The 24,266-nt window shown below is 41.1% G+C and overlaps 2 protein-coding genes across 2 annotated transcripts; one reads left to right on the forward strand and one right to left on the reverse strand.

Moving 5' to 3' along the window:
• Positions 1-953: 953 nt before the first annotated feature.
• Positions 954-14,680, reverse strand: LOC134184365 (26S proteasome non-ATPase regulatory subunit 12-like). The gene is made up of 10 exons (XM_062652041.1): positions 14,552-14,680; positions 14,413-14,475; positions 14,228-14,356; positions 14,063-14,170; positions 13,749-14,003; positions 8,906-9,040; positions 2,014-2,126; positions 1,778-1,955; positions 1,373-1,450; positions 954-1,315 (listed from the first exon to the last, which is right to left on the reverse strand). Exons 1-10 carry the CDS (start codon positions 14,639-14,641, stop codon positions 1,100-1,102), a joined length of 1,365 nt encoding a protein of 454 aa, XP_062508025.1. The 5' UTR covers positions 14,642-14,680; the 3' UTR covers positions 954-1,099.
• Positions 14,681-15,059: 379 nt separating this feature from the next.
• LOC134184989 (meiosis expressed gene 1 protein homolog) lies at positions 15,060-23,953 on the forward strand. The gene is made up of 3 exons (XM_062652766.1): positions 15,060-15,150; positions 15,203-15,270; positions 23,579-23,953. The coding sequence occupies exons 1-3, from the start codon at positions 15,087-15,089 to the stop codon at positions 23,708-23,710; spliced, it is 264 nt and encodes an 87-aa protein (XP_062508750.1). The 5' UTR covers positions 15,060-15,086; the 3' UTR covers positions 23,711-23,953.
• Positions 23,954-24,266: the final 313 nt, after the last annotated feature.

The following is a 24,266-nucleotide window of genomic DNA, read 5'->3' on the forward strand; positions in this document are numbered from 1 at the left end:
ACACACACACACACACACACACACACACACACACACACACACACACACACACACACACACACACACACACACACACACACACACACACACACACACACACACACACACACACACACACACACACACACACACACACACACACACACACACACACACACACACACACACACACACACACACACACACACACACACACACACACACACACACACACACACACACACAAATGGACAAATGTCAAGCCCTCCATGTCATTCATGAATGACGTCAACTTAAGGTCAGTTGCAGAGATAGCTCTCCCTGTCTCTAGAGACAGGGTCTCCATGCGCTACGTGGAGGCTTAGGGCCAGCGCTACAATCCACCTGGAGCTTGGCCAGAGTCATCCAGGGGCACTGACTGTGGTGTAGCTTTGGGACTGGACACCAAGGTCCAGAAGTACGCGTCCGCTGCATGATGTTACTGCCAAGCTATCGGTAATGTCCACCCCAGTCTACGACCAGGTACTCATTTATACTCTTGAGTCGAGAGAAGCAATTGTGTGTAAGTTTCTTGCTTAAGGAAATTATGCCATAGCTCGCCATCACTGTGACTTGAATCTGCAACCCTGCAAGGTCCGGAATGTTTTCATTCTCCAAATGCACTCTCTAACTAATTGAGCTACAACACACACACACACACACACACACACACACACACACACACACACACACACACACACACACACACACACACACACACACACACACGCATGCGCACGCACACACAAACACACACACACACACACACACACACACACACACACACACACACACACACACACACACACACACACACAACCCCTTTTACAATTAGTCTTTGTATTTGCTCCATATGCTCATTATTACACTTACTCATTGAAGGTCAGAAATAAAGCTATAATGGCCCCTCTCCACACATGCATCACACTCATATATAACACAGTAGTCACCCACTTATTAACTTCAGAGTGCAGCAAAAGTGAAAGATACAAATAATCACAGAATCAAAGTATTTAGTGAAGCCCACATCTCACAAGTACAAGTGATCATAGCAATACCATCATCCCACTCCCAATTCAAGCTAATGCATACATTTGCTATGGACCATTTCCTCCTTTGTCACTAGATGAGTTGTTTTGTTTACAAGAGCCATAAGAGAGTCAATATTGTGAGACCATACATTCAGCGTTTGACTTGGATCTTGAGGTGTCAAAAAACTTATAACTCCTCCCGGTCTGTCTGTTCGAGCAAAAACAGTTTTGTTGACCACCATACAAGAAAGATGTTCCTCTACTTCCTAAAACAACAAAAAACATTACAGAGATACAGTTGGTTAATTAATTAAGAAACCAACATTCTCTGTCAAGTTAAGAAGTTCTGCCATTCGAGAGAAGCCAATTCTTGCATAATATGTTGCTATAACCCGAATATTCTACAAAAAACATGTTCAAATAGTTAAACATTTAGTTAGTGTTATGCAATGAAAACTTCCTACTCATGCTGACTTCAATGACATATACAACTCTGGTTAAACAAACTTAAATATATTATAACTAACAATATTGGCAGTCTGATAAGCAATAGCAGAGTCTACATTAGACATTATACAAGTGACTACAGTCAACATTCCATCAGCTTAGTATACAAAATTTAAATGGAACGTGTCACAGGTTTTCAGTAAATTTACAAACTAATAAGAGGTAAACGAGTTCTAACATTAGCTAAGCATCAAGAAAGTGCTGCAAAGCAAGACTCTTACATGTTCTATAACTCTCCTGTGAAACATCTTCCATCGTTGATTACCACTTTCCGTATCATGACTGAATACTCCAGTAGCAGGTGCATCTGGTACACCATGACGAAGTTCAGTGTCAAAATGTTCACAAAGAGAATTCCAGCCAGTCAACTCCATTGTAATAAATTGTTGCAAAAGAGTTCTGTGATTATTGTTTCATGATAATGTACAGTTATCAATAAAAAGCAAAAATGCTGTACCGGTAAGTTGGTATTTCTTCTAGTGTTTTGTTCTGACTAACTCTTTGCACAAGATCATTTTGTTCATTGTCATACGGTGCCAGCAGCAAGTAAAGAACTACATTCCGCAATGCCTGTAAACACAACAACACAAAACAATAAACCTAGCACTAATTGGACACACCAAATCTTCTTTATCTACAAAATGTTACATTTACAAAGTGCATGTGTATGTGCATGCTTGTATAGATTAAAGCAGCCCATATAGTGAGTGACTCTAGACTGTTAGCAGACTGCAAAACATCAGTAATCTCAGTGAGATGTAAACAATCATCATGGCCATTAGAAAGGTTAGCAATGATACAAAAACTAATGACAATAAAAAATTAAGCAGTATCTAACTACTACCACAAAACAACCAAAAAGCTAATAAATATATTCCTAATTAGTCAGTTGGCAGTCAGCTAGGCTTTAATATCATTCACATACACCAATGGTCATTGACTTAGCATGTACACCCCAGAGGTACCCTAGAATGCATATGCTAACTAGATTTAAATTAGCATGCAACACATAGAAAGGAACATGCAGGAAACATGCTCAAACACCATCCAAGCAGGGATCACTGGAGGCAACCCTAGTGATCGGCAAAATGGTTAGGTGTCTTTTGACGTGCTGTTTCACCCAACCCGTATTCCAAAAGACATGCCTCTTGTCGCTCATTGCAAATGCTTTCTTATTCAGCAACACATCTTGTTTCCTTAAATTAACGATTTAGTCACACTAATAATGAATAGACACTTCAAACTGGTTGTGCTGACCAAGAGTAACCAGTGTTTAAGATTTGAACTGACTAATAAAGTGCAACAAAAACTATAATGTCAACCAGCAGTGCTTTTAATCCATCCTTTAACAAAGAAATGATTCACAATAGTAATGGAACAGCATAAAGACCAAGTTACAAAAATTGCCACAATATTTAAGACTGCCAATATTTCACTTGATGGTTATAAAACCAATGATGATGAAACAGTTCCTGATTTTGTTTATACAATCAGCTTGTGAGCCATGACAAGTTGCAACTCTCAAGATCACAGAACACACGAATTAGGACCATTTGCCTGAAAATGATAGTAAAACACGGCTGTTCCCAAATTTGAGACTCAAACTGCTACCCTGTTAAAAGATATACAGAAGAAATACATTCGTGTTTGCTCAATAAAGTCAATTCTTGCAATCTTAAAAAATACTCAATAATAAAAAAATCATTGCACTCAAACCATCTCACAAAGAGACAGCTGGTTGTAGCATCCAAAAACAACCATCATAATAGCTTGGTTGCTGGCAACAGATCAATGATAACAGTATACCAGAGTGCAAAAATAAACAGGGTAAATCATCCCTTGTACAATGCTTTTGACAGATTTTGTAAAATGCGTGTAGGAGGCTGTGTGTCGTGGTTACTAGTAAAGAAACCTGTTCATGGTGTGAAGTTATGTTGGAAAGATAGAGTAGCCAAAGAACTGAGGATCTTAGCAAGCAAACAGCTGGTATGAGGTGGCACAAGACCAACATTTGGTATGACATTTGTACAGCAAATGTAACACAAAGAAGAAACACCAGATTACGACAAGACCAAGAAGGAACAGACAAGAGCAAATAAATGGTATCCTTAAACTTGACATTGTTTGTTCTAACTGTACAAGAGCTTTTAGATGATACCACAAAGTACTTTAACCGTCATAAATGTGGCAGCTCCAGGAAAAGAATAACCCCATAACAACTACTGTTACTACACGCTTCTCTATCTCATCAACGTTAATGAATGACATCATCAGTTTACAACAACCGATTCAAGATTCAAGGGTGTGTGCAAGAGTGTGACATCAAGAAAGATGATTTTCAAAGCCTCCAGGAGAAGTCTTTCCTCATGACATGTCATTGTGATGTCATGATAAACCAGCAGTGCTGTCACTAACACTTAATGGCCATCTTCCAAGGTCTGTCTGTCAATACATACAGTTTGAATGCGTCATCAAATGTTTGATGTTGACATATTTGGTAACGACATCATAAAATTACTTTATCTGTTCCCTAGTTGTATTAGAGTCAGATGCATGCATATTAGTAGTTGTCCCGATGTTGATGGCTGCCTAACAGTACAATACTGTCTCTTCACATTTAATAATAAAATTTCAGAATTTTCTTTCAGCAAATACGTCACGTCATCTGTCGACAACACAACCAAGTAGCTCAGTTTCTATTGGATTTTCTTCTCTCGATTCTCAGGCAGCAAATTTTTGAACTCTTCAACGGTCGCTGATTTGAACTCGGCTCTTTGTTTAGGTTAACATCTGATCTAGGTCTTTAGAAGCATGAGAAGTGCTGCTGGTGCAACAGCAGTAGACGCTGCAAGAAATGCCAATGTGCCAAGAATGGAGTTGCATGCACAAACTGCAACCTCAAGAACCACGAAAAATGTCACAATTTGAAAGATACACAATCAAGTCAACAATCAGCTCCAATTGATGACTCCATTTGCGTATCAAGAGAAATGTCAAAGGCAGCCTTGCCGCAGCAACAGTCATGAAACGAGGAGACATTGAATCATTCAGACAGCTTGGTTATGGAATTCACAACGTCTCAATGGAAACGAAACGCAAGAAAGTCATACGCTGAAGCTCTCCGTAGTAATCCTTTGTCAACCTGCTCATCATCGTCTCGCCGCTTGAATTCGTCGTTGTCCCCGTATAATCATACAGCGCATAGAATGACACTCAAGACCAATGAGTACGGAATTACGCTTATTAGTGACATCACTGTGCAGGAAAACACAACTACTCAGCAATTTACTAAGCTACTAACAAAGCGTCACATCCAGAGTCATCTATCACACAAACCTATCACAATTCAACATCCAGTAATGTTGGTAGTCGCCTTCCTCCCTACAAACAGATTGACAGTGTTGACTTTTATTAGGGATCTCGATCTGGACATGATTGCAAGCAAATGGTAGATAGAGCATACTCTGAGGTGGTACACTGAAAACAAAATCTTTTCAAGCTGCCTCGTGGTACTATGGGAAGGCAAATTGTATCTGAAATGGCCAGCCTATTCAAGGATATGCTGACGCTTCAAATCTAGAAAGTATTGCCCTCACATCCAACATGATTATGCCCACTTATTGTCACAAAAACCAGATGGGAAATTGAATGTGCAGAAGAAATCACAGTGACTTTCACGTCGCTTGTCTGCATGGCAAAACGGTGACATTGACAGTGTGCTAACTGAAGGTAAAGCTATTCAGCAACGATTGTGTTTCAAGAGAGCACCCAGACCTTCATCACAGAGTGGCCTGTCAAGACATTTTGCTCATTGCATGAACAACGACTTCTGTCTGGTGAGAACTGCGACTTGCTATCACTTCATGAATCCATTCGTGATGGTGACATATCTCCCAAATCAGTTAAGAGACATACTGAAAGAGAAACACCCTGACCCAGTCCTTTACTACGAAGAAGCTATTCTGGACCTAAAATGTCAACCTTCTGAAGTCCATTCCATTCTGTTCAATAAGATAGATGGTTTAGTAATACGAAAGATAGCTCTGAAATGCAGTGGAGCTGCAGGACCATCAAGACTTGATGCTTCTGATTAGAGGAGACTATGTACTGGGTATCAGAACAAATCAATAGACTTATGTCACTCTTTGGCTTCAGTGGCTCGCAGAATCTCTACTGAATGTCTTGACCCTAGTGGGATTGCTCCCTTGGTTACTTATCAATTAATTGCCCTTGACAAAAATCCTGGATCAGGCCAATAGGTGTCTGTGAAACATCAAGAAAAATCATTAACAAGGCTCTACTTAGTGTCGTAAAAAATGATATCTTGACTACAACTTTGTGCATGTCAAAACGCTGGTTGTGAGGCTGCTGTTCACTCCCTGCATGCCATATTTGATGATCCAAAAACAGAAGCTGTCCTCCTTGTTGATGCAACGAATGCATTTAACAACCTTAACCGTCACGTGCCATTGAGAAACATATCCATGAATTGCCCTGCAATTTCCCAACGCTTGCCAACACTGCCTGCCAAATTGTTCGTTGGAGGAGAAGTTTTGCTATCCATGGAAGAAACAACACAAGGGGATCCTTTAGCAATGTTCATGTATGTTTACCCACCAGGCCTCTTCTCACAAAAGTACAAACAAGGGGTGTAAAGCAAGTTTGATATGCTGATCATACTGCTGCAGGAGGTCCACTCAAATCATTGAGGCAATGGGGAACAAACTTACTGACTTTGGCTCCATATTGGATACTTTCCAAATGCGAATAAATCATGGCTAATAGTGAAACCTGGATTCCTGAACACAGCAAAACATCTCTTTGATAACACAAACATCAAAATCACAACAGAAGGCAGAAAATACTTTGAAGCAGTGTTGGGAAACAAAAAATTGGCAAAGGATTCCTCAAACAGAAGGTTATAGAACGGAATGCAGAAATTGAAACATTGGCTAAGATCACACAATCTCAACCGTAAGCTGCATGTGCTGCTTTGACACATGGTGTGATTGGAAGATGGGTTTATGCCATGAGGACCAATGAATACACAACTGAATCTCTGCTCCCTCTAGAAATGCAGATTCAAAACAAATTGTTTGAGATAGCAATGAAGAGAGAGACAGACTTTCATCGCTTCCTCTCACAGCTAGACTCTGCCCTGGCTACAAACCCATCCGCATAAAATTCTGCATGCGTGTTCAGTTCTTCAACTGTTGTACCAACTGATTTTGGAATGTCATCTTTCGTCCACATATGCGCCATACCTCTAGACGTGGAAACTGCAATCGTTCCAAGAACATGCACTACGCTACGCTAGTGGCAGTTTTTAGTTTAATGAATTCGTGCTATCCTATCAACCTAATCATCTTCATGTTCTTATAGACCCTACAGGAAACATTACACGCAAGTATCTCTGAGTTTCCTATCCTGCTGCATTCACGGTGTACCGTATGCGTATCTAGGGCCCATGGCTGTCTGCTGCATTTTTTGTTGCGCACGCAACCCTCGGAGCCCCAGTGTGTGTACTTGAGCGCCCACATTCGGGACTTGACCAAATACACGTACCACTGTACAGCTAGACAGTACAGTACAGTCCACATACCATGTGTGGCTGTTTGCGTTTGTTTCATGCGCGACTCCGGAAACTACGTTTGTTGACATGACATTGGGATGTGCGAGGATGTGGGTTGCTCATACAGAATTCCACACCTGACGCTACAGGACAAAATGTCTGGTGAAATCACGAATAGCCGGACAAACGCTTTGTTTGGTCGGTAAATGTCCAATGTCCGGCCGCTATTTCACACACTGGTATATTGTTGTATGTAGATATCCTACAATCCATAGATGAGACAAAATACGATAGACATAAACCATAATATTAGAAAGAAGTGCGGTTAGCTATCTGTAACAAAACGTCATGCAGAAAACTCTATGAATGTAAAGTCTTTGAAGTTAATTCATGATTGGTACACTATTCAATATAATTGCCACTCAGATCTTGTTGAATAAACCTCATGGAACATAGCCTTGTTTAAGGTGCAGGGTCACGGTTGGACATGCACACTTGAGTCAATCTCAAGTGAGGTAGCCTTTGCATCTTAGCTATTGGACGTAACCTATGTTCAAGTGTCCTGGCAAGAAAATCAGTGTCGATCGCCAGTACGCCCTTGAAATGCTGTCCGTATGTTGCACATGCACAAAGGTCAACAAACGAAACTATTGCAAAACCGGCTATTTAGGTGTCAATTGACAGGCACGGCATCAGTGTAAGCTTTAAACAATAAAAATGTTGGTGCTCACTGTGAACGGAGTGCAGTGCGCTTGGTTACTGAGAAAAAATGACGTGACTACAGCAGATGCAACATACGGGAATGTGACATGCGCTTTCTGGTCACATGCAGAGCGTAAGGAACTCTGATCTGGCTCAAAGTGCGAAGGTGCTTGTTGAATTTTACCGAAACTACAGTGTAGTAATCTCAGTTTGAGATGTTAGAAGGAAAACTCCGAGAACGACATCTAAAAAGTCTAGAATTTAGCTACCAGAGTCAAGGTCTTACGCAACCTCATACTGCAACATCTTGATTGTTCCAATTCAGGCTATAGAGAGGTTTCAGTCAGCGTTGCCTTTAGTGCAAATTAGAGTGTCTTAAGTCATTGTAGTTACTGAGTGTTTGAAAAAGTGCACTCATTCCAAAGGGATGCAGTGCGCATGTCCGACGGTGACCCTGCACCTTTAAACATAACAGACTGACAGACAGATAATATAGTAGATTATTGCAATAACAAGTTGACTAAAAATTGGAATTATGAGCTGACCTAAAAGAGTAAGGGTATACAAAACATGAGATTGAAGATAAACAGTAATTAGTAGAACACTTGCTGCAACCAGTCTCATTAGCACTTCTTGTGCGAAAGGTCAACAGGAATTAACAAGAAGACCACGCCCTCCCTAAGATTACCAATGTCTGACATGAGAATATGCAATCTTCTGTAACAACTTTGGGACCATCAAGACCACTAATGTCTAGATCCGTGATCCCACACTATGCATGCTAAAGGCTTTCCAATTCTGTTCCCAACCGTCAATAAATGCTGTTTTCCCCACTCCAAACATCCCTTCCCTCTCCCAACAGTCATTTTAACGATACTGACGGTACTGGTGAGAACACTGTAAAAGTTAAAAACTTGTCTGTCTGTCTGTATATGCATGCGTGTGTGTGTGTGTGTGTGTGTGTGTGTGTGTGTGTGTGTGTGTGTGTGTGTGTGTGTGTGTGTGTGTGTGTGTGTGTGTGTGTGTGTTGCCTGACCGCTTTCATGCATGTTGTATTAGCAAGCACTTTGTTTACCTCTTGTCGTTTTGCTGGATCATCTCTAACTAATGGAGTATCAAATACAGCTTGATAATGCCTTGATATTGTCAGAAAAGCATCTTCATGTTCACCAAGAGTAATCATCAACTGATAATATTTCAATTTAAGATCCTGCAACATACCAACATTCACTCGACATAAAGAGACTAGACTGCATATTGTAATACTAACTAGATTGTATACAGTAAGCAATGCGGTTAATTAAATATCTCACATCTTCCACAGATGCCTTGAAATATAAAATGTACAAAATCAAAATGAACATCACTTGCAAGATACTAATAATTCTTCAACAATACTAAAACTTCAAAAATTACATCACTACAGAGTGTAAACCTTGTCTCATTACAAACAATTCTTTTTCTGATCTGTGACACTACACTAGAGACAACTATGCCATTCTTATACCCGTTTACACAAGCACTTGTAAGCAGGCCAGCCTGTGCTGACTCGTGTCAGCTTGGTTTGTAATCATCGTGCAAACGCAAGCCAAGCCGTGCTGGTACGGCTTGGTATTTCTAGCCGCGCCAGCCCGGGCTGGCTCGGGTCAAATACATCGTGTAAACTCATAGCGTGCTGGAAAACGGGCTGCGCATGCTCATTTGGTAGTCTTGCGTAGCCAGACCTCTTTTCGACATCATACTTCTGTGCAAAAATGGCACAAATAGCGTGGAGCGAGACGAAGACTATGTTAGGGAGCGCCCAAGATGAGCAAGAAGTTTAGCTTTTGAACTCCGTTACTGCATGTGTGCAACAGTCGCCTGGCGATAGACCTACGACATCTCGTATTTGTCGTACGCATTCTCAATATGACTGTTGTAAAGCCATAGAGAAAAAACGTGAGCAGCTTGGCTTCTGTCCGTTGCAAACATGCAAGCTATGTCAAGCTCAAGGAACTAAAGCACGTTAGTGACACGCAATGGCTTCCTTCTACGGAGTGTATCGTGTAAATGCGGGCTGGAATACTGGGCTGGAATACTGGGCTGGCACGGGCTGGCACAAGCTGGCGCGGATCGGATCGGCTCGGTATGCGTGCTTGTGTAAACAGGGTATTAGATAACAATGAAGCTAAGTACAAAAACAACATGTATGATAGAAGGAATCCCAATTGTACTGAACCAAAAAAACATTCCTTGACAGCCATGATCTGTTGTCAGCAGTGCTGTTGACAGAAAATAACTATTCCAAATTGTGTCCGCTACAAATCCCTAGCAGTAAAAAAGAGATGCAGCGATGGCCATATTTCTGATTCTGATTTAGTGATTCTGCTTACGTTGCTTCCTCGACAGATAAATTGTCTGTAGGAACTGACCTCATGCATCAGTCACACATGCTGCAGACTTTCATCAACTGTATAACAGTGATGTCGTCCTTTGTCTGCAATATCCTCCAGGGAATTCCATGGCTTCTACCCTATTCCCTAACCAAACTGTACAAAGACACATAGTACCACAATGTTCTAATAAGAGACCTGCCGTTAAATGCACGGAAATAAGGTAAACACAGGAAAAAATCACATCAACTGGACAAAACTGCGCCACATGTTGTTGATGCCATGAGTAACTAACATATGATATGTTCTTCTGACTAGATGTTACATAACTCATCCTACTCGGTATACCCACATCTGATGTTCTACTTGGTGCGTCATGCAAATGAAACAATAACCATCTGCAACCACAAACAGAACTAGCATAACATCAACAACATACAGATTATATGTAAATAATGCATGCTAACAACACACCCATCAGTAGCATTGGCTTGATTCTAAAGACTGCATTGTGTAAACACGATCTGGCATGCTAGGTGGGGCTCGTACGGTGCGGATTGCTATGCATGTTGGGGTAAACACATATTAGTTTCTTCATCAGCAAGCTAATACGATACGCAATACAATACGATGCGCATACGATAAAAATGTTAGGTTACTTATTGCCGGTACCGTAAAAACAAATGCACTACACCTTCATCACGGGTCTGAAACAAGCTGTTCGCATTCTTTTCAATAGCATTACAACAACCAAATGTAAAAATATGCATGTTGTCAAAAACAGCCTTCTAAGGGGTGACTATTCTTAGTGGCCATGGTAACTTCAATTTTCAGATGGCAACTAATCACAATTATTAGTTGCCAGTGGCAAGTTCATGCACTAACTACTGATTGTGTAAAGACACAAGATGGCTGAAAAAATAATTAACAATAAGATTGTATCAATGAGGACTTTACATACGTCCTGTACAAACAATAAATTGCTCCCCAAAGAAGAACCAAATCTTTGTGGCTATGTCGTATCACATATTACTAATCATAAAGCTATCCTGATTAGACTTAAATGACCAGTTTCTTATTGCGCAGTTTGTGTGCACTACACACATGCCTACATGAAGAGCTGCCACTCTTACGTCTATGAAAAACGTGGGATACCGTCTAAAAATTCACTTGTGCAAAGTCCAAATAGACTTGGAAGTAACAAAACTACTAAGCTCTGTGGCTACAGGCATTGGTGAGTTGATATATTATGAGTGGATACTAAGTAAAGCACCTTGCGTGTGGTATGTATAGGTGTTCTCCAGTGTCAAATTTTGAAATAACATCAGAAATGAGTTAGCTAACTTAGAGGATGTTGACACCGGGCCTAATCATGATTAGTTTAGCGTTAGTGCACTAACACCACTTGTTTGTTCACACTGGTCCTAATCATGATTCATGATATGCATAGAGTAGTATTACAACCGCATTGTGGCGTTACTGGTTGCACGTGACTTTGGCACATGAGGTACTATACAAGAAAAGCATGTCACCGATGTTTCTGATGTGGTGTTGCATGTCTAAATGTACAAACGCAGTAACAACATGGCGACGTATATGGAAGTGCAGGCAAATGTATACTACGTACGTGACTGTACATGTGACAACTTCCTGCCGTCCCTGAAGGAGCTGCCAGAGAAAGCAAACTAAATGTTTTCCTCTTTACAACCTAAAGCAATGGATTCATCAAGACAATTCATGCAAATTCTTGCCGGATATGACAGATGAAACTATCGATGCTAATTACACTCACGTGCCCATGTGACTTACTAATCATAGTTAGCCTAATCATAGTTAGCCTAATCATAGTTAGCCTAATCATAGTTAGCCTAATCATCATAGTTAATCCAGATGTCAGTGTGAACACGCTCTTAGGTATCAAGTCATGGTGAATGGCGACTAGACAAACCTTTGTAAACTGACACTATTCCATATATATTTCAAAAGCATAGATAGAGCGTCCTTCTACGCATCCGTGGGGTGATATGGTAAGAGGCAGAGCTGTTGTTTATGCTGTGCCTTATATGGTAAGTTTGAGTTAGCATCAGGTCGAGAAGATGGCGGCCGGAGGAAGCTGCGAGAAAAGCTGATCAACGCTCGAACAATGACCTGACAACAAGAAGATAGCCGGGCCCTTCACCAAGGTCAGATTTGAAAGAACATGTGGATTTACCACTTTCCTGTCTAGTTGAGTAGTGCTAGCGCGCTGTACTGATGTAAATGTTACTTTCAACGCCTATGTCTTGTTCTGCAAGCGCATCTTGCAGCAAAAGTGTCAAAGCTGTCATTCTAGTGCTAACTCAAAGTTACCATATTAGGATAGTACCTCCGCCTCTAACCATCACAACGATATCACCCTACCCATGCCTAGATGGACGCTCCATCTTCTCTCTTATATGGTCCTGATATTTAGATGTTACATCATTATCATTATCTATTTCAATTTCACATACTGGTAACGTAATATAACAGCAACTCAACAGAACCAATTGGGTTCAAATATAACCAACCCACTGAATGGTCATGCATCCTAGATAGTGAATCTAAGAAAATGTAAGCGGTCCCCACGATGCCGGTTGTTCCAATGACAATTGGTACAATCTGGACTGTAGTAGGTAGATCTTCGAGTCTTTTCTACTCCCATGCAAGATCCTTGTATTTGGTCAATTTCTCCTTCTCCTTTGTTTGAACATTCGAGTTATGAAGGACAGATATCTCAATAAAACATGCTTTCTTGTCTTGTTTGCTTAATACAATATCTGTCTGGTTGAATTCAACTTTTTGTTTGTTTGTATTCACTTTGTCATTCTCTTGGACTCTCCCTAAGTAAAATCATACTATGGACAATCAAAGTGTAGACCAAACTGACGAGCAACATTGAGATAGATTACTTTTGCAATAATCATCCTTGTACAGTACAGTGTAGAAATCAGTGCTTCACATCCAGGCATGAGATGTGCTATCGTCACATTTTCGTTTCCACACACTCACCATCATCATTGTCATGAGTCAACTGTGCATATTTACGTTTGCAAGATGCGGTTTACCAACAGTAGGCATGGTCATGTTATCCAAGAGCAGCCTACGACAAACTTCTAAAGTGTAGCAGCCCTGGAAAAACACTACAAAAAACCACTCTATGCTACAACACCCACACACATATCCCAATTCTATAGTGTATGGTGTTATTGTATCTCAAGAACTGAGTGTTGGTATATCTCAGATTCTGTGTTTTAATTAATTACCAGAACAATCTTTCTCACAGGTGTAAAGGAGGCTGGCTGATAAACTTTTTTAAAAGCTACTAAATGTTTCCCTTTACTTGCCAATGGCTAATCAGTGTACGACGAATCGTCGTCCCATCTCTCTAGGTAGTCCCTGGGCAACCATACGTCAATGTTTAGTTACTGGATCATATGCAACACCAATGCATATATGCATTTCACAAGTCATCTTGAAAATTTGGAAGGGTACAGTGTAGACTATGTTGATAAGTACCAAAATTACCTGAACACTTTCAGTGTCAAAGAATCTGACACTGATCTTCTTGCTAATGATTTGAGTCCGAACATAGTCATGGTTAGCTAGACACAGTCTCATTTGCTCTAGAATAAACTCCACTTTCTCTCTTTTCTCCATAGAACCAAAAGTCTCCACCTGTTGATCTTGTAATATTTTTGCAGCCTCACTAATGTTACCTTGCTCCTCTTGAATTTGAGCTAAACGACGAGTAAGTCTCGCTCTTTCTACTTCCACGTATATCTAATCAACAGTTCACTCCTAACCGAAGGCGTCTTGTGCAGCAACGTATCATAACTCACCTTCCCTTCAGTAACTGTTCTGAGTGTGTCAATTAATTTCAGCTTAGTGTTTAGATCTGGAGTCTGCTCCACATATGTGCATGCTTCTTGTATCATCTTCGTTACGGCCTACGTGTGGTAAAGCTGTGAGTTGACTTCGCTCGCCGTTGCAATTGAAAGACTCACCTGTTTTAGTTGACTACGTCTCTTAGTCAACATAACTATGTGTTCGTTGAGCAAAGGCCAGTCGCCAGATCCAAAGCAGATCTTCATGATGAAGACGAGAATGTGACCAGTGGAATTGGCGTCTCCAGCCTAGACAGACAATATGCGCTCAAACTCGCGGGTACTCGCATGAAATTTTCCTAGACCGTTCTTGTCAGTTTCTCCATGGCTAGAAGTTTCTCTAGAGCTTCGCTTAGTACCGTTCCTTCCTGTCATGTCATACACAACACAACACGTGGTACCAAACACAACACAATTCCTGCTCCCAATGCAGTACATACACACCATCTCACAATCCGAAATAAGCCGTTTTACTTCGGCGCTGTAATCAACCTCCATTTTCACCACTTCAGACTCACCACCAGTACCCGCCATCTTGTGAATGACAAATGTCCGCTGATTGAGTAAGACCCGTATGTACCTAAGTGCTCAACGTAAAAATCCGTGTGGTCAGCCAGGTGGCATCAGCCGTACGACTTTGCAAAAACCAAAGACTTTGGCGTTGACGTCTTGAGGAGGTTGAGCGACTCGACTCTAGGCTCAGAGTCGGACAAACGTAGCCAGACCCTTGACGCGGCGGAAAAGGGTCTGAGACTGTGCTCTGCTCCGTTTTTTAGTTCGTGTCTTTGAATGTACTTTGATATATCATTTCTACAAACTGAATGTTCTGTTCTTCACGAACATTCAGCTTGCAGGAACGATAATCCGTCGACGCGAGCGCAAGCTCTGTGCGTATGTTTAGCCTCGACCTCCCAGCCCCATGTAGCGTTGTGGGTTTTCTACGCATGCGTACGTCACATAGTTACCACCAAACACCGTAATGGCGTCGCAGCAACCAAAGTCGGTCGTTCGTGCGAGACGCTGGGATAAAGAAGTTGAAGAAGGTAAATCCATAGTACTCAAAGTGCTTCTGACTTGCTACGTTTTTTTCTGCAGCCTATAGGTTTCAACTTGCTGGATTTCGTGACGAGAAAGAGTATCTAGATTTCTTTCCGGGCACGAAGGTATACTTTATCTATACTCGATCTAGTAACTGAAGTTCTGTTTACACCCTCGCTTCCACAGCTATGAGCTTTCTGAAAACCACAGAATTGGTGCGAAGTACACGTGTATTGCAAATTTAGGTGCCATTTTTCTACTAAGCGCTCTAGTCTCTACTACCTACAATCATACGTCATTTCATGTGACCACACAAAGTCCATAACAGCGCTAGAATAGTCTGTACTTTATGTACACAAATATAAAAACATTTGAGAAAATGATGGGTATATGTAGTAGGAATGGGTATGTATACTTATTCATGCTCATCTCGAACATCACAATCGAGTACTGTGAGTGTCACATATGACTGCTGGGTTTTAGATTGAAACTGCCGCATTCCATTATTCTAGGTAAAAAGATTGTGATGTAGGAATGAGCATATATACATACCCATCTCTAGTGTGTGTGTGTGTGTGTGTGTGTGTGTGTGTGTGTGTGTGTGTGTGTGTGTGTGTGTGTGTGTGTGTGTGTGTGTTGAGTTCAGCATCAGGTCGAACATGGATGCTAACTGACTTAACTGACTGACTACAACATCCAAGATCATCACCAAAAACATCGGTGAATGTGTCTAAAACACGCTTTAATCGACATTGAAACTGCAACGGTTTTTCAACAGAAAGTGCTACTTAAAGGTGCAGGGTCACGCTCGGACATGCGCAATGCATGGCTTTGAAAAGGGTGCACTTTTTCAAACACTCAGTAACCGCAAGGACGTAGACGTTCTAATTTGCACTGAATGCAAAGCTGACTGAAGTCTCTCTATAGCCTGAATTGGAACGATTGAGATATTGCAGTATGAAGTTGCGTTAGACTGTGACTCTGGTAGCTAAATTGTAGGCTTTTTAGATGTAGTTCTTGGACGTTTTCTTCTAAAACCTCAAACTGAGGTTGCTACACTGTAGTTTCGGTAAATTCGACAAGCACCCTTGCACTTCAAGCCAGATCGGAGTTCCTTGCTCTCTGCACGTGACCAGAAAGCACATGCCATGTTCCCGTATGCTGCATCTGCCGTAGTCACGTCTTCTTTCAGAGTAACAGAGCACACTCAGTTTACAGTGAGCACTAAAAATTTGTATTGTTTAAAGCTGCCATGCCTGTCAATTTACACCTAAATAGCCGGTTTTGCAGTAGGTTTTGTCTAGTGACTTTGTGCACGCACATGAACAGCGTTTGAAGGGCTTACTGGTGATCGAAACTGATTTCTTGCCATGACACTTGAACATTGTTATATACAATAGCTACAATGCAAAAAAATTGTCACTTGAGATCGGCTCAAGTGCACATGTCGGAGCGTGACCCTGCACCTTTAATTGTTGACTGGTCAAGGATGTGAGAAATGTAATACATACATACAACATATATGTACTTGAGAAAGATCTGTTTTTCAATAAACTCAACCGTCTTATTTGCACAGTTACCAATCACAGTCAGTGACCAACTATCTCGTTTTGACCTCGGGATACAAAGATCTTTATGCTATATAAGACGCTCTTTCATCTCAAACTTGGCATGGATGCAAGCTTCTTTACCAATACATTTAGGAGGTCTTGGCTTGCGTTCTGCTCAATCTTTGGCTGCTGCTGCTTTTGTTGGTTGCTGTAATGCAAGCCGTCAGCTTGTTAATCAGCTATTAGGCTATTCTTCTAAATCTGTATCATCAGGATTAGATTATACTTCTTCTACTACAGTGGATATGGTTGAAATTCAGGGAGAAGTTGTGATGAAAGATTTGCTTTGTCAGCAGTTATCGAGTGTACATCCTTCCAGCCACTTTTTCCGATCTTTCTGTTGCTTCACAACAATCATTGCAGTCACACCTTGACGGAATTCAACTGCAGGCGTTGAAACAAGGGTGTAGCATCAGAGACAGAGCAAGGATCAATACTATAGCTTCTCCTTATGCTGGAGCTTGGTTAAGGGTAACACCAAACAGAAATCTTGGCCTGGCCATGCTTCAGCATGAATTTATAGTTACCATCAGGTTATGGTTGGACATTCCTATATTTCCTGCAGCAAATTCCAACAACGCTTTAAGATGTATATGTGGTCAAGTCATTGACCGCTTTGGTAATCATCTGTTAGGTTGCAGCTATGACAGTACCTTGTTGAAACGTCACAATGCTTTATGTAATATAATGTGGCATGCATTACTGTCTGACGACAAATCTTGTAGAAGAGAACAGAACTGTTCTGCTAATCATCAATCTCATCCTGGTGACATTTATCATCCGGACTTTCTTAATGGGAACCCAGCTTTTTTGACGTCATTGTCTGCAATTTATTGCAACCACGTTTTGTCTGCGCTGCTGCCATTGAACCTTGTGCAGCTGGAAATGCTGGGGAAATGGAAAAAGACGAGAGACATGAGTTTAATGTGACTCAATGTGGTGCAGATTTCTTCCTATCTCTATGGAAAGTTTAGTATATTGGACTCCGGCCAGTCTTAAGACTCTAAAAACTATAGCTTTGAAAACAATGACATTCTCTGGGACTACTTTGAATCAAGCTTTTGGAATCTTTCTGAACAACAATCGGTTAAACTTTGGGAGTACAATGCAAAGTTTATTTTGAAGGACATCAAGTTACCTGATGTGTTTCTGAGTCTCTCTGTATTCTTTGATAGTTTTGGTTTCCCAATGCTAACCGAGATCTCTCATTCATTAAAGACACATCTACACCAGTGTCTACTCGAAATTGAATCTGTTTGTTTTAATGATAACATCGACGACCAGTTTGTTTCCAGTAATATGGACGTTTTCAGCCATTGTAACCTCTACACACAGACTCAATACCTTGTACTGATGAGTCCGAATTATTTACACTGCTTTCATTAGATTCTGAACGTTTTGCTTTAGCTTCTTTCCTTTTACTGTCTCTTCATTGCTTTGAAAAGATTGGTTTCTACGAGCTGGTAAATTTCTGACATCCAGATTTTAGATGATTGTAACTGTCACACTGCAGGCAGAATAATAATTTTTGATGATCTTTAAAGGAGCACTCAAAACTATAATGGTCTTTGACACCACAGATACAGAAGCCTCTTCTTGTTTTAGGCTTTCCTTTATTTGAGGTAATTTTATTGTGCCTCTTATCTATGAAATGAACTGATTGAGCATAACTGTCTCGTGTGGCTAACACGCTGTCTTTAATTAGCTCCTTCAAATAGTAAAGCATCTGCCAAAACTTGTTCCAGGCTCCTACTAAGTAAGTCATCTTTTTCATAAGCTTTGTAACATCTAATCTTCTCTAAAGCCTGGTTCACAATACATCTCGCATTGCGACGGGGCGTCTCGCGTCGAAGGATGCCGTTTCCGACACGACGCACTGGAATAGGAAAAATCCTATCAAACACGTCATGTCGCATCGCGTCGGAAACGGCCTCCTTTGACGTGAGATGACGCAACATGACGCGAGGTGTATTGTGAACCAGGCTTAAGGCCAGCGACAAATATATCATGAAGGCGACCATCATACTCAGCAGCAGTAAACTGGCAGTTGGAGGCTATTTGCTTTAGTCCATCAAAGTACAACTGCACCGACTCATCCGGCTGTTGTTTTCGATGATGTAGACGGACTCTCTCTACCATTACATTTACTTTGTGACAAAAAGGATCTAACCTGTTCAATCAATTCATCCATAGTATAGTCATTGAACTCTTTTGGAAGGATAGCATTCTCCAGGCGAAAGTGTAGCTCTTCATGAAGGCACTTAGTGAGCAGTTTTTTTGTATAGTTGCTTCATTGTAGTATGATTGTTCTTTGCCGACTGCACAAAAAAATTTGAAGAACTGCCTTATCCAGCTGTCAAATGTCGAAGGGAGCCTTTGTTGTTCTCTTCTTGAATGAGTCAACAGATTTACAAAGCTCTCAAATGACTTAAATCCTAAAGCTGGCTTCATCATTTACTTCTAGCGCAACACAAACGGTTCGCAGTGCCAATCTGTAGCGAGGAGACACAGAATTGCCCAATATTAATAAAAGGGAAGACAACACACAAAGTGGATTAACACAAGTTGCAAATTCTTGTGAGTACAATGACTGTTGAATTACTGGTCATTAATATCTATAGTTACTAAGATACTATTACTAAGATACTACAAGTTCCAGCCATCGGCATGGAAGATGCATGCACAATGCACTGCACTAAGTAAGTACACAGGAAAGAGGATCAGATATGTGAGTGTGCATGAGAAATGGATGCTAAGCCAAAACAAAGCATAGTACGCCAATTCTAAGTAGCTCATGTATGCATGTGGTTTGCAAAAGAACTTACTACAGAATCACTCACTGTAGCTGTACAGCAGAGTTGGGTTGCAATCACAAGCTTCTAGAGTTACCGTGAATGTCCGAAAAAGAGCTTCATGCTCTTCCTTTTTGAGAAATAAATCTAACCTGCTGTACAGCAAAAAAGTGCTGAGGAACATGTTTTGATTTTGACAAAGTTAGGGTTAGGGAATGCATTCGTCCTGACCATGCTTGGCAAAATTATGCACAACAAAGATGCAGCACTGTAGACTGACAATACACATTGACAACACTCAGATCAAAGCATAAATCTATGCTGTTTGTGCACCGGTTTACATTCTAAAGCCCGGTTCACAGTACGACACTGGCATGAGCGAGCGTCCTGGACACTGACGATGATCGAGCGTCAGTGTCACACTGTGAACATGTCAGCATCCACGACGCTCGCACGACGTTAGGTGAGCGTCCACGATGGTGGAATAGAGAAAAGTTCTAATCAAGTGTCCTAGCTGGAAGTGACCCAGCGTCCGATGACATCACATGCTTCGTTTCAACCAATTAAAAGTCAGTCGCTGGACATATCCGAGGTATTCTATTCATTTACATGGCATCTATCATTGATTCATCGATGGAAGTTTTTATTGAGTGTGTGCATGCTTTTCCCTGCATTTGGCAGTTCAGTCAAAGGACTACAAGGACATAAGGATGAAAGAAAACGCTTGATCGAGACTATGGTGCAGCAGCACAACAAAAGCAAAACGTCGTCATCCATGTCTGTCGCGAGTACATTGTACACACATGGTTACTTTGCAGTGCCAGCATCTTTGCTGATGCTTGCAGGACACTGTGCCAGCGTCGTACTGTGAACCGGGCTTAAGGCTCATAAACGTGACACACAGCATAACCGGTTATTTCTGTGATCTTAAATTTCTGCGATTTGAGAATTTAGACAAAGTTTTAATTACTGTGATTTAAATTTCTGCGTTCTAACCAGGAAGGCAGTACTGTACTGGTACATTCATGTACACATGTATATATGTGTCCAAACAGTGACTTCCTGGGACTCCGAGGATTAGCCTAAATATCGACAAATTTTATTTGTGCATTCCATGATTTGTGACAGAATTCGCAGAGATATAATGATATTGCAAAAATAACCGGTTATACGGTACTTGTTTGCACGAAGTACATAGTTGACATTATTGTTCGCTTCTAGTACATACATAATCAGCTCAGCCATTTATTCTGCAGTGTCACAACTCCTTCAGCATTTAGTTTTGTCGACAGTAGACCGCCGAATCAGCAGCTCGATAGTTTGAGAACTGAACTTGTGTATTCTATGTGGTTAGTGTAAGTATTGCACTCAGAGTCCGTGCATTGAAACAAGTCGTGCGTAGTACACAACACATACAACTACGAATTAACTAGCTCTGCCCTTCCTGAACATGGTCCACTGCACTGCTGTTTTCCCATGCCTAGATGTTTTCAGTTCACTGTGAAGAGAGCCATTATTGTACAAACGAGCTGCTTGTTAAGTTGAAAGTACTGTCACACGTTCATTTCAATCAGTGTTCACTAGAAGTACAACTGTCAGAAAGACTGCACCATCTGATCATGCATGACATGGACTCAGGTCCCATCTGGAGATGTCAACAAGTTGTATGACACTGCTTTGATGAACCGTTAAGTGAAACAGGACCAACAGTTCTCACACCATTTCTCCACAGACTAGTTGTCAGAGTAGATGCACAAGACTGGTGAACACTGTCCGTTTCAAACCTGCAGATGAGTTCAGTAGAAAGAAACGCTGCTGAAGAGTGTAGGTTCACCGGACCAGCCCCATGTAGGCCATTCCTTATTCAGCAATTTGTCCAACAACAGCTTCGCTGACTTTCGCATACAAGCGCTCTCCACTGAGGGCTACTCTGCGCTTCATGTACGTATCAAACGCAATTACACTAAAGAGCTATTTCGGCAATCGAATTAGCTTTATCCAAGCACTGAAACTGGATCCAGGGTCCCACGTCACTATGACATTCTCGAAAGCAACTAGGCTCTTCTCACCCTGGAGAAATTCATACAAAAGCTTCTCCTCCTCGTGTGATTCATGTGCGTTTAGTTCAGCGACTGCATGGAAGAGTCTGGCTTGTGGTGCTAAGATGATCACACATCAATGGCAAGTGGACGTTTTCAGAGGTGCATCAAACTATACTCATGCGGAGCTCAACTACTCATGCGGAGCTTGAATGGACTTACGTTTCATGCGAAGATCACGAGTAATAGCCTGTACCGCATGAAATTCTTGTGTGAATCTTTTGAGAATTGCATCCAGACTTCATTTCCGCATGAAAACCAGGATAATCTCAAGTGGAAGCGGCTGTTTCATGCGAATCGCATGACGAACTCACGTGGACACATGAAGATTTTACATAGGGTGGCAGGACAAAAGTCAGCATTCAAGAGGACTCTTTTTTCAATCAGTCCAAGCTCAGGCTTTCTACTTGGATCAAGACGTTTCAGTGACAAAAATCAGGTGTCGTCTAGATAATAATGACCATTGAATGAGTACACTGTACCACAGTTATGGATCCCTACATGCAGTCTCATCCGTTCTTGGGGTGGACCCGGTAAAGTGATGCAAATGGGTGAAGGTCTCTGAGACGTAACGAAAGGTAGGCTATATATGATTGATGCATAAATTTACACATTTACTAACCGGTTTTTCAATTGTAGTACAATAGAAAAAGAGTACTTCTTGATTGGATATTGGTATTTGGGATGGTTGACAGGTCATTGTCTTCTGGTGTGGGATACGTCAGGAAAGTTGTAGAGAGAAGAGACGCCACCACACTGCTTCCATGCAATCATTGAGCACACCAAGCCTGGAACAATTATACATTCATACTAGTGGGATGCTCAAAGAGAACTTGCCGCAAGGGAACTGGTACTATTCTCAATGTTGTCTGTTACAAAACAGTGAGTCACAGTTGACCCTTTTAAGACCTGAAACTGGAGCCCACACTCAAGCAGTGGAAAGCTATTGGAACCACGTGAAGATAAATATAAAAAAGGACCATGCATCAAATAACCTCCTGTATGGTACAGTATCTGGCCACTCTTAATCAGTATATGTGGTGTGAACAATGGGCGCATGGAAATGATGGTTGGATGAATGCCAAAGAAGAGTACAACTATCTGCTAGCTACAAGGCATTTGTGAACTTTACTTGTAACAGTAACTTGCACATGCACAGTAGGTACACCCAGCAGACAATTAGTAGTCAAAGTAGTCTAGGGAAAGACTGTTAGATGAGTTAGAAGAATAGTCTCGCGTGGCCAGACATTCGAAGCATTAAAGAGGGTGAAATTGTTCTCTCTCTTTGCCTGCTTTTCACACTCTGAACGTCTGGCCACATGAGACTATTAAAGAGCTAGAGTAATTTTTGTTTTATTACTAACAAATACAACAAGACTTCTAGCTGTTATAAAATTTGGTTTATCTCCACAATTGATTATACCACGTAGACTATAGAAGTAGATTCAGAAGTAGAGACATGACTGAACCAGATATAGTTGTAGGCAAGTTAACGCTTACTTTGATCACTGTGACCATTTTAGTACATGTACTGCATACAAGAACACGGTGCACATGTTTGAGATGACGAGACTGAAGCCTAATAGTAGGCCAGTAGCAGTTAGAATGATTGAGATATGCAAGAACATGAGCTACAAATACAAAAACAAAGAACAGATACAAACATGCATATGGGTCTCCACGTTTCGGTATATGTGAGCCATGCATTCAGACACGGAACCAGGTCAACCTGACTTGCTTGAAACATTGGGGACCTTTTCTGTTTTGGGTCCCAAACTTTTAACTTTCCAGATTGCCCCAATCTGTTGATGTGCTTTGGCTCTCAGGGACCCACATGGCGACGGATCAGATTCACCAGACTGGAAGATCTGCTATCAGCCAAAGGCTTTTAGAGTGGTGATAATTGTTATAAGTAAGTGCTTTTTTATTTAGGTAGATCGTTGGCCAGATGGTGAAAAATTCGTAAAGAAATTAAAACGCAGAGATGGCTATTTTTACTACTATAACAGATGTCGTGAATGCAATGACCGTGACGTGCATAGGACAAAGATATATGGATACTAGTGGAAGAACGTCTATCGATCTCTACAATCTTATGTTAACCACATTTGGAACAGTCCAAGTTTTAAACGTCATTTTTGCGTCTTAAACAATGTGTCAGTTTGTGAACTGTATAGTTTGGAGTATGAAGTAGTTGTCAGTAGTTAGAGCTGCTGTACAGATTGCACCAGTTGTTGAAATTAGCTTAAAGAGCTAGTTGTGTGAGAAAATAAATGGACATGTGTTACATGCGTTGATATATGCTTATTGCTGCTTGAGCTTTGGTATGTATACACACACACACACACACACACACACACACACACACACACACACACACACACACACACACACACACACACACACACACACACACACACACACATACACACACACACACACACACACACACACACACACACACACACACACACACACACACACACACACACACACCAGTGCATTGCTGATTTGCTTGAAAGAAGTGATGCATTTGGAGAATCTCCTATTAAAATTTTACTGTGTTTTCTGTATTACAGGACATTGCATTTAATGCTGCTATGGAAAATGGTCATATTAT

This window comes from Corticium candelabrum, chromosome 9 (assembly GCF_963422355.1).
Source record: "Corticium candelabrum chromosome 9, ooCorCand1.1, whole genome shotgun sequence".
Classification (NCBI taxonomy): Eukaryota; Metazoa; Porifera; class Homoscleromorpha; order Homosclerophorida; family Plakinidae; genus Corticium; species Corticium candelabrum.